The 11,965-nt window shown below is 42.3% G+C and overlaps 1 protein-coding gene across 1 annotated transcript; it reads right to left on the minus strand.

Annotated features, from left to right (window-relative positions):
• Positions 1–6,034: 6,034 nt before the first annotated feature.
• LOC123168123 (uncharacterized) lies at positions 6,035–9,113 on the minus strand. The gene is made up of 2 exons (XM_044585991.1): positions 9,037–9,113; positions 6,035–7,356 (listed from the first exon to the last, which is right to left on the minus strand). The coding sequence occupies exon 2, from the start codon at positions 7,302–7,304 to the stop codon at positions 6,213–6,215; it is 1,092 nt and encodes a 363-aa protein (XP_044441926.1). The 5' UTR covers positions 7,305–7,356; positions 9,037–9,113; the 3' UTR covers positions 6,035–6,212.
• Positions 9,114–11,965: the final 2,852 nt, after the last annotated feature.

Consider the following 11,965-nt stretch of genomic DNA (forward strand, 5'->3'; position numbering starts at 1 on the left):
GCTTGAGCCCTTTAATTACTAATTTTCATTGTTTCTCTCTTTCAGGCACGCCACAATAAGGCGGATAAGGTGCCAGAGGTGTACGACCTGTATGCCATGGCCCACACTGCCTCTTTCAAGAAAGTCAAGGCTTTCTCTCAGTCTGACCTCGATGATGCAAACAACTTCACCAACATCTCCTCCCACAACAAGCTCCTGAGATATAGAGATGAGGGGAAGGCGAGGAAAGGGGAGGACTTTAACCCGAGCCAGGGTCCCATTGATCCAGAGCTGGTGATGATATCTGGTGGCGGGAGGTCCCATGGCTCCATAGCCATTGGAGATGGACTTATCCGTTGTCCTAGCACTCTCCCGGAGATCAAGGCGCGCCAGTCGAGCTCCGCTCCTGAGATAAGGCCTCGTGAACGGCCAGTGCAACTTGCCGTCAAGGTTAGTGATACGTACTCAGTTATCTTTCTCCATTACATTGTGTGCGCTTCCATCAATGATTACAAATGGTCATGTGAGTGGTGTTGCAGGCTGCTATACAGACTGAGAGAGATAGAACGGAGAAACTTCTGTCGGAGGCGGCGGAGAGGCAGCGGGAGATGGAGGAGAGGACGAGAAAGATGATGGAGGAGGAGAGGGCACGGAATGACATGCAGGCAAGGGCCATGTACGAGCTCCTTGTGGTAAGTTTCTTCTGCAGATTACTTGCTAGTCTTAACATTTGAGTCTCATTACTAACTAGTATGACTCTGTTGTGAAAACCAAATGTGCAGTCTGTGTGCGAGAAGTCCGGTCAGTCCGCTCCGCCGATGCCAGTGATTGCTCCTGGGAGCACGGTGAGTTTAATTTGAATGGACATTACTTGCTAGTCTTAACATTTGAGTGTCATAATGCTAACGAGACATTGGAAATGATCTTTGGTGCAGCTTAACTCCAGAAACGCATCGCACGATCCTTCTCCAGGTAGCGGCACTAGCCACCCCGCTCCTACACCTCCCTGATCACGGTAAGTTTCTCTAGTGTTTTGCTTAACAAATGCATAAAGACCTAGACTTAGCTTTATTTCCTCCAATATGCTTACCATAATGACCTAGAGTTAGCTTCTTTTCCTCCAAAATGACCCATTTTACCTAGGTTAGCTTATAATGATGCAGTTCATCCAAGTTAGCTCAAAAATGACCCATTTTACCTAGATTAGCTCCTAAATGATCCATTTTACCTACGTTAGCTTTAAAATGGCCCATTTCACCTAGGTTAACTCCAAAATGACCCATCTTACCTAGGTTATCTCATAAACGATCCATTTCAACTAATTTAGCTCATAAATGATCCATTTGACCTAAGTGAGCTAAAAACGATCCATTTCACCTAAATTAGCTCTTAAATGATCCATTTCACCTAAGTTAGCTCAAAAAGATCCATTTCAACTAAATTAGCTCATAAATGATCCATTTCAACAAAGTTAGCTCAAAAAGATCCATTTCAACTAAATTAGCTCAAAAATGATCCATTTCAACAAAGTTAGCTAAAAACGATCCATTTCAACTAAGTTAGCTCATAAATGATCCATTTGACCTAAGTGAGCTAAAAAACGATCCATTTCACCTTAGTTACCTCAAAAACGATCCATTTGACCTTAGTTAGCGCATAAACGACCCATTTCAACTTAGTTAGCTCATATATGATCCATTTCACGTAAGTTAGCCCATAAATGACATACTCTTCTTGTTCTAGTCTTCTTCTTGTTCTAGTCACCTATTTCTAACTTTCTTATTTTTCATTTTGCAGATTTCATTCACTTGACGAAAGCTTGCATAGATGGAGTGCTCCTTATCCCTTTCTCTGTTTCTTTTGTATTGAACTATGCATGTATCTTGGTAGTTGGATGAACTATGCTATGTATGATGGAACTTGCTAGTTGGATGGAACATATGTGATGGAACTCTGCATGTTGGATGGATATCTTATATGTTTGCACTTTGCTGTGAAAATTGTTGTCATATATATCATATATATCTTATATGTTTGCTGTGAAATATATCTATATATGTCATATATATTTGTGATGAAAATTGTTGGATTTAATAAAAAACAGAAAAAAGAGCCAATATGCAGGCTCTTTGCCGTCTGCCACTGACGGCAACGGGCTCTTTGCCGTCTGCCGTGGACGGCAAAGAGGCCACGTGGCAGCTAACTGTGCTTCCTGGGAGCTGACCCATTTGGTTAGTTTGCCTACAGTGGCAGACGGCAAAGACTTTGCCATCAGTGGCAGACGGCAAAGAACCTGCACTTTGCCATCAGTGGCAGACGGCAAAGAACCTGCCATCTAGTGACGTGTAGATGACATCATACGGCAGACGGCAAAGACACTAGAAATTTTGCCGTCCGCGGCGGACGCCAAAGGCCTGCCGTTAGCCACTTAACGGACTGACAGCGCAATTATTGCCGTCCGCTCTCTTTGCCGTCCGCGGCAGACGGCAAAGGGCCTTTGACGTCAGCCGCCAGGAAGCAGACGGCAAAGCAGCTGTTTACCGTAGCCTACTTTGCCGGAGCCTTTTGCCGTCCGTGGCTGACGGCAAAGGCCTTTGCCGTCCGCCGTTCGAGCCTTTGCCGTCCGCCGTTCGAGCCTTTGCCGTCCGCCGTGGCAAACGGCAAAATAGTTGTTTCCTGTAGTGATTGTTCCCTTTGTCATCGGTATGTTACTTGCCCGAGATTCGATCATCGGTATCACTATACCTAGTTCAATCTCGTTACCGGAAAGTCGCTTTACTCGTTCTGTAATGCATCATCCCGTAACTAACTCATTAGTCACATTGCTTGCAAGGCTTATAGTGATGTGCATTATCGAGAGGGCCCAGAGATACCTCTCCGACAATCGGAGTGACAAATCCTAATCTCAATCTATGCCAACTCAACAAACAGCATAGGAGACACCTGTAGAGCATCTTTATAATCACCCAGTTACGTTGTGACGTTTGATAGCACACTAAGTGTTCCTCCGGTATTCGGGAGTTGCATAATCTCATAGTCATAGGAACATGTATAAGTCATGAAGAAGCAATAGCAACAAACTAAACAATCATAGTCCTAAGCTAACGGATGGGTCATGTCAATCACATCATTCTCTAATGATGTGATCCCGTTAATCAAATGACAACTCATGTCTATGGCTAGGAACATTAACCATCTTTGATTAACGAGCTAGTCAAGTAGAGGCATACTAGTGACACTGTTTGTCTATGTATTCACACATGTACTAAGTTTCCGGTTAATACAATTCTAGCATGAATAATGAACATTTATCATGATATAAGGAAATATAAATGACAACTTTATTATTGCTGCTAGGGCATATTTCCTTCACTTCCCCACCTACAACCACCTCATTAACCTCCCGGCCGCCAGGCGGAAAGCTGGTAACCCAAGGGAAACACCGCTCACCGGTGATCCTTCTGATCTTCGGTGAAAAGCAGAGCAATAAACGCACTAGAGGCTGGATTAGGGTCTTACCTCCACCTAGAAGGCCCGAACCTGGGTAAATCCTCTCTTTTTCGCCTCACCGTCTTAATCCATGTGTGCTCGCCCCTCCAAACAAATTGATCGTCCCTCGACGGTACTATCGGCACGAAAACATCGGTAGTAGTTCACTTTGTGCTTCGCTTTATGTAGTGCACTTATGTTCCCTAGGAATACACTCTATGCTCCCCACTATGGTGCACATGTGCTCCCCACGTATTGCACTTGTTCTCTTAAGTATATTGCGCTGGTGCTCTTCGTGCAGTGCACTTTGTGCTCCCTAGTACGTGCAACACACCTCCTATAGTACGGGAAGCACACGTGTTATAGTGCGTGTACCACAACTGCTACAATATGTGAAGCATCCATGTGCTCCCTGTCACATCACACTTCTAGTACTTCGCGCGGTGTACGTTGTAATTTGTATTGCCTCAATTTGTTAATACACGAAGAAACTTGAACATACCCACAAGGTCCACAATGGTTGAGCCTCATTCACTCGCTACGCTCGCCATGTAGCATCTTGAGTGTGGGCCAAAACTGCCAACTATGGGAGCCTTCGGAAGGGCACCCGCTGATTAGGTGGTTTCTTCAGTCTGTCTTCACCACTGTTATATCTCACAATCGCTGAAGTGGACTGACCGAGGAAGCGGTTTTAGGAAGCTTGTAAAGAACATTTCACAAAACCTTCCACCTTGTTTCAGCCGGTTTTGGGAAGGTTCCATGTGGGATTTTTCTTCTTCTTCCTCTTCTTTTATATACTTTTCTCTTTCGGTTTTTCATTGAAATTTTTGGGTTTTATTATTTTCTTATTTTTTCCCTTTTCCGATTGGTTTTTTTTCTGCTTTTTAAATTTTTGTAATACATGTCAAAATTTTATTGAAAAGACATTGAACAATGTTGTATACGTGTTGAACATTTTATAGACACACATTGAATTTTTTTAAATACAAGTTGAATATTTATCCGAATAAGTGTTGAGCATTTGTAAAATGCACATTGGACAATTTTAATACAAGTGAACATTTTTATACAAATGTTTAACATTTCAAAAAAATGTCATGAATAATCTTTTTAAACGTGTTAACTGTTGGAACATTTTTTTAAATGGCATAAGAAATTTTTATGTGTAGTACATTTTTATTAAAGTTTCAGAACAAATTTTTTTCATTTCATGAACCTTTGAAGTAAATGTCATGAGATATATTTTGAAACGCCGGATCATCTTTTTGATTTCATGAATAATTATTTGAATGGTACAGTTTTTTTTGCATACATGAATAATTCTTTACATTTTAATGAACATTGCTTTTTAAATGTCATGAACAATTTTTTAAAACAATAGAAACATTTTTTCATGGTATGAATTCTTCTAAAAATTCGGCAAACAAAATTTTACATTGCATGGACATTATTAAAATTGTGATAAATGTTTTTTACAATAATTTCTTTATAATATGTATACTTAGCTAATATTTTGAAATGTAAACAAAAATTAATAATAAAATAAAAAGGAAAAGATGGAAGAACTAAACTAACATTCGTAACAACTAATGGGCTGCCCCACTGCAGGATCTCTCTCCCTCTCCCTCTCCCTCTCTCAATTTTTTCCAGGAAATTGATAGAAGTAGGAATTTCTACGGAGTTATCGTCGCTCGGCCGGAAACTAAATTTTCAGCAAACCAAAAGAGTAGAAGGGAAACCACAAAGACAAAATCAAACCTGCTGCAGCATCAAGAAAAACAAACTTACTTTCAGAACAAACATTGTGCAGCTTACTGAAATATTAGTTCAGTTCAGTAGTCGGTTCAGGCACAAGCAGCAATGTTCAGTTCAGTTCAGTACTGAAGTATGAACAAACGTTGTTCGAACCAGGTCTCGCTCACAATTTCCATAGCGTAAAAAAGGAAATCAAAGTCTGGCCGAGTTACTGGATTAGATGACTTCTTCTGAGTGCAAGATGTAATCTTCTTCCTGAAGATTTTTAGGGGTTTAGAGAGCCTACAAATACTTTAAATCAAGAAACTGAATGGAACTAGAAATGCAAGATTTGTTTCTCAGGTTGTCACCCCTCATTCCTAAAACCAAATTTAGCAAACCAAAAGTATAAAAAGGGAAACCACAAGAAGGATAAAACCAAACCCGCTGCAACATACAAAATCCCACTTTCAGAACCAACATTGTGCAGCTCACTGAAATAACAGTTCTAGTGCTCAGGTTGAGGCACTCAAAAGCACAATCAACAAACAATATGACTGAAATACGAACAAACATTGTTCAAACCCGGACGTCGGCAATTTCCGTTGCAGAAAAAGGAAATATAAAGCCTTGCAGAGTTAGCAGGGAAATGTGAAAACAAGCTTGAACAATAACAGGAAACCCCACCTAAATACACTTGGCCTTGAGCATAACCAATGGCAGAAACCCATTGAACGCGAATTAATCACAGAATGGAATTCACTACATGCGCATTATCGAAATTAGCAACATCATGATGAATGCAATAACATCAACGAAAATAGCAACTACATGAGGAAATAATTCAAGGCCATCATGCTGAAATTTAGAATCTGTTGAGACCAGCATAATGCATTACTACAAGTTACGAAATTCGACGATCGACAACTACCAAACGTGGATAGATTCTGACACATCCTTACAATAATAGAATCTGCTCCAATATAAGATATATTAGTCATGTATGATAATCACCGACACAGAGAGAGCATGCTGGGGACAACCCACATAGGTTGCACCTTGCCGTCACAGCCCATGAAAATAAAGACATCTCCCTGTAGCGGTTTGCCCAGCTCAAGTGCAATCCAACGTTCAGACTCATGGTTATAGCAGTATATGCAGTTGCTCCGCCCTCCCCATATCTCCGGGTTCATGCAAGACAATGCCTGGCTTCTCTTGTCCGTGCTGATGAATATAGCCCAATGCTCTAGCTTCTCCACCTTGAACCACAATGCAGGCTCAAACGATAGGTCAAGGCGAAAGACTTCAAAGGTTACCCCTGATACTACGATAGATCCCCGACAGCCGACCAAGAGAAGCATATCTCCACAAGCCACCAGCCATGCATTGGAAAGATTCCGTTTACTGATCATGCTTGACTCGATGACTGGTAGTTCTTGGATGCTAATCTGGGGTGTCAAGTGCACTTTGAAGATTCTGCGATCAGAATCCATGCCAAACACCCGTCCTTTAAAGACCACGATTTGCTTGATATGTCCATGACGAGTAGAACATCTCACCCACGAGTCGCTACCAACACGCCAAAACAGATTATGAGGTCCAGCCTCGATAATGAGATGAGAGTTGGGTGATGTGAGAGGAGCAGTAAGGGCACCATAGTTGGGCTCAGCACATTCAACAAGTGGTAGTTGTGGAGGTGAGACGCTAACACCTCTAGACACATCAACAACGATACAAGATTTTTTGTTAAACAAAATGAGATGGCCAAAGGAAGCCCCCATGAAGGAAAACCATTCTAGACGTAGAGGAATTTCAGAGCAAAGGTTGGCACCTTGGTTGACTTTGGCTATATCTGTGACAAGATATGGACGATTGGGCACCAGGTTGTTGCTAAAGGGGCTAGCATTAGGAGGTGAAGAAGAGACATCAGGTTGGAGAAGGAGAGGTGGGAATGTTGCTATGGAGCCGGCAAAAGCAGTACCCCAAGAACGGCAGGTGGCAGCAAATGCGAGAAGATCTGGGGCAGAGCCCAGGCCCATCCTAGCGATGATAGAGTGCAGCAGGCCTTCTGGGAGGTCTGCCCAACCTGGGGTCCCGGACATGGCTTACACACAAAGACAACAGACCTTGCTCCAGCAAGTAATTCCAGCTTCTCTGCAGCACATTAGAAAATAAGAAGATACACACATTAGAAGAATGAATTTGGTAACAAAAGGAAGGAACTAATAGGATATGAAGTGCTAAGAAAAAAATAGCCAGTGCATGTATTGTTCCTGAACAATAGAGCATACAAAATTCTAGTAATGCAATAAACCTGCAAAGTACATAAATGACTAGATTTGCATGAACTATTTCCCTACTAATATGACAACATCCGTGCAGTGTAAACATTGAACGGCTGTCACATCCTGACACATCAGCACGCTAGCAGCTTTAAGGGTTCAAGAAGAACAAAGATGTTCCTGGGCAGCTGTAAGTAATTTCGATCACATGTATGTGTGGCACTCATTGAGATGTTCAATTAGCGGAATGAGAATGATGTATTGGCTATCTGATCAACAATGTTTTCTTCGCTATAGAGCTGGAATTTGCCGTCCACAAGGACCACAACTAGCCAAATGATTGGACACTCAGCATGTGTTGTTCTTCATATGTAGTTAATGCATACTGCCTATGTATTCTTTTCCAAGAAATTCCTACTGGGTACACATATAAAAGTTCTGATACACACTCGTTCAAATTTCAATATTTTTATGTTCAGGATAAGATACTACCATGTGTAGAAAAAAGGTCCTATTTTAGTCAAATACCTCCATGCAGTTAAATCTTTTTGAGAAAGCGACAAACGGTGGCAGAGGGTATTGGAGGGCAAAACCCCACCCCATCCCATCCCAATTTATGTGAGTAAGCTAATTTGGTGCCCGGTTGATGGCTGACATCAATAGTTATTTTTCATACAAATTAGCAAGCTCAAGTCCTCATGCTTGTCACCAGATGGTCAAATACATCAGAGCAACTGAAATTAGGCAGACAAGGAGACATGGCGTTTCATCGCATCCTTGAGTGCGCCCTACCCCTTTCCCTTATTCAGCTGCTATCCCTAATTTGGTTCATCCTAATTAATCTAGTAGTGCTGCAACAATACATGCAGTTCACTGAGAACGCCCATCGGCCGCACCCCTTACGAATTTCTGCTGCCGATTGATGACAATCAAAATTCTATTTATATATGTCAGAGCAACTGAAATTAGGCAGGCAAGGAGGCTTCTAGTATTTCTTACTGCTGCTGTGGGTGATGTAACAGGACATGGCGTTTATTTCCCTACCCCTTACTGTAAGGGCCTTAAATGATTCAGCTTCTATCCCTAATATTTGGCTCATCCTAATTAATCTACTGGTGTCGCAACAGGACATGGCGTTATACTGGGAATACCCATCGGCCAAACCGCTTTGCGCTTGGGCTGCTGATCGATGGGAGACAATTGAAAACTCTAATCATGTTTTGAAATTTCTTGTTTCCGTCTCCACCCAGCCCAAATCGGAGCCGATTCACGTACCAATTTCCGAGCCATACAAATTTATCCATGATCGAGAAACCTAACCACTGCATTAATAATCGATGTATGTGTTCTCCCTGCAACAACAACAAAAAAAAAAGAAAATCGCCTCGGGTAGCAACAACGCAGCATCTTGCCCTACCAAAACAACATCCAGAAATGCGTTCTTTGCTCTTGCGAAATGCTAAACTGAAAACGAGAAAACTAGGGTTCAAATGCGTGTGGGTGCGCGTGGGAGAGGGGGGAGAGGGACGGGAGCGGGGTAGAGAGAGCAGACCTTGCGGAGTTGGCGATGGCGGCCGGCGACGGAGACGCGGTGGCTGGTTGTTGCCGCCGCCGCCGCCTCCTCTGCTTCTCCGGCGGATCTCACTCTCCAGTCCTCGCCCCACCCTTTCTTTGTAGCGTAGTGTGAGTCGGGCCGGCGTGCTGCCAAAACCCAGCTAAAGATGGCCCGCTTCGCGTGCGCACACAATACAAGGCCCAACGAAGGACGCAACGGCTATTTATCGCATTAAGCGAGTCGGATGTCTCGCGTAAACCTGCATGGGCAGCCCCGAAATCACTAATTAAAAAAGGTACTTCTTTCAAAAATCACTTCCACCTCCTAAGGATGCGACAAGTGGCGCGCCACTTTTTGCAACCTGGCAGTTTTCATTTTTTCCGTACATCTATTTATTTAAAACGTTTTATCTCTTAAACCGTGCGTCCAAATCTTGAATCGTTTTTACTGTTGGATTCTTCTCATCGATATCTTCAAAATTAGATCCCATGTTGATAGCTTTTGAAAAACATTTTTTTTTCACAAAAAAACCAGATGGAAACCGAACCGGGAGCACGTTTATTTTTCCTTTCCTAAAGAGGCATGGCCTTCCCTCTCACGAAAGCACAACTACGCCTCTCGCCGAAGCAAGACCGTGCCTCTCGCAGAAGAAAAAAAATAGAAAACCCATTTTATTGTTTCCGAGAGGCACAATGTGCCTCTCGCGGAAGCAAAACCGTGCGTCACGTGGAAGGGGAAAAATTAAAAACATGTTTTTTCCGGGCCTCTCGCTATAGCATAACTGTGCCTCTCGTGAAAGCAAACTGTGCCTCTCGCAGAAAAAATAAATAGAAAACATGTTTTTTTTCGAGAGGCACGGCAGTGCCTCTCGCGAAAGCACAACCATGCCTCGCGCAAAAGCAAAACAATGTCTCTCGCGGATGGAAAAAAATAGAAAACACGTTTTTTTTATCTCCGAGAGGCACGGCCATGCCTCTCGCGAAAGCACAACCATGTCTCGCGCGGAAGGAAAACCGTGCCTCTCACGAAAGAAAAAATAAATAAAAAGCATGCATTTTTCCATTTCCGAGAGGCATAACCGTGCCTCTCGAGGAAGCAAAACTGTGTCTCGTGCGGAAGGGAAAAAACGTGTTTATTCGCGCAAAAAAAATTGAATTTTTTGTTCCAAAAGCTAAGGAAGACCGGTGGAAAACCAAAATGTCAAAAAACACCGAAAAAAACCGTTTAAAAAGTTAAAAAGTCGTGCGAAACAATAAAAATACAAAAAACGGAGGGCGTGCTCTCAGCCCACCCCCAAGCGATCGTTGGGAGGGTCCCGAAGGAGAGCTCGCCAACTAGTTGCTCCCGGGCAGCCCGACGTCCGGGCCGGGCTCGGGCTTCACTTTTCCCACCAAGCCCAGGCTGAAGCCCAGGAAAAGCCAGGTAAAACCTATTTTTTAATATATTTTATGAAAATAGGTCTAATATAGTATTATATAGCCCCGAAATTAGCTATTTTATTCTTTCTAGCAGACAAAATAGCCTTTTTGCCTGGCTGCGGGCCGGGCCGGGCCAGGCCCTGGCTTGAGATTTTGTGGACTGGCTTTTTTAAACCCGGCCCGGCCGGGAGATGCCCAGGTCCAGACTCTGCCGTGTTGAGGTAAACAATGTGGGGCCAACCCATTTTAGGGCATGTAGATTGAAAAAATCGGGAAGAAAATTAAGGGGCGCACCTAGAGACCCAAAGGTGAGAGCTCTTATACGCCGCCCGTGTACATGCGATCGTTGCGGCTTCGCTTAAGCGACGTGCACACGGGCAGGCCCAATCATCACGCCATGAGGAAAATTCAAAAAAAAGAAGAAGAAGCGCATGCGTGGGATGGAACCTCGGACCTCATGGTGGATTCCAGTGAGGGTAGCTAGGCAATCGACCTCGAACGTTATAAATGCAGAGCCAGACTTGAAGTGCAAAGTACAGTCGCAATTCCTTTTTAAGAAAACGTTCAACATTTTTATATATACATTGATTTTTTTTAAATACAGTGTTTTTTTGGTAAAAAACTACTGATCAGATTTTAAATACTGAAATGTATATTTATAGTATACATTGACCAATTTCTTAATATATGATGAACAGAATTTAGATACACAATGAACATTTTCTAATATATGTTGAATATTTTTATAATATACAATGAAAATTTTTGTAATACACGATGAACATTTTTATAGTGCAAGCTGAACTATTTCATAATATACGACAAACATTTTCTTAATACGATGAAGATTTTCGTAACAGACGGTGAACTTTTTACATAATACACAATAATGACAAAAAGAACAGAAACAGAAAAAAAAGGAAACGTAAAAGAAAGAATATGAAAGGAAAAAAGGAACCAAAATAGTAAGAAAAAAACAACTGAAACCTGGACAGAACAGTGAAAAAACTGAAAGCAAAAAAACATGGAAGAAAAACGAAAAAATAAACCCCGCAAGAAACAAGGAAACAGCAGCGAACCAAATCTGTACGTGGGCCGGCCCAAGTGGGTTCCTTCAGCGAAGGACCATCCTTTTGACGCCTGCGGGCGTCAAATAGCATCGGCCCCCAAATTTCACCTACGGCGCTCTCAGCCGCCGCCACGTGTCACGTTCTGGGTGCTCTTTCTGATTTTTATTTTTATTTTATTTTTTCGGAGGCATTTTTTGCTTTTTAGTTGCTTTTGTTTTTTCCTATTTTTTCTTTTCGGTTTTCTACCTGGTGTTCTTAACTTATGAAAAAAAAACACGTCAAAAGAAATTTACGCGAAAAAAGACATAGATAGTGAGCATGATAAATTTGGTTACAACTACAACATATCAGTACTCCAATGAAACAAATGTACACAGAGAGGTAAGTCACAAAAGAATAATGAAATGGAAAGTTATGTGAGCCTGCCGGTTGTACTCC

Source organism: Triticum aestivum, chromosome 7D, assembly GCF_018294505.1.
Source record: "Triticum aestivum cultivar Chinese Spring chromosome 7D, IWGSC CS RefSeq v2.1, whole genome shotgun sequence".
In the NCBI taxonomy this organism is placed as follows: Eukaryota; Viridiplantae; Streptophyta; class Magnoliopsida; order Poales; family Poaceae; genus Triticum; species Triticum aestivum.

Excerpts from the sequence above, each read along its gene's own strand:
- LOC123168123 (XM_044585991.1), bottom strand. The coding sequence starts at position 7,304 with ATGTCCGGGACCCCAGGTTGGGCAGACCTCCCAGAAGGCCTGCTGCAC.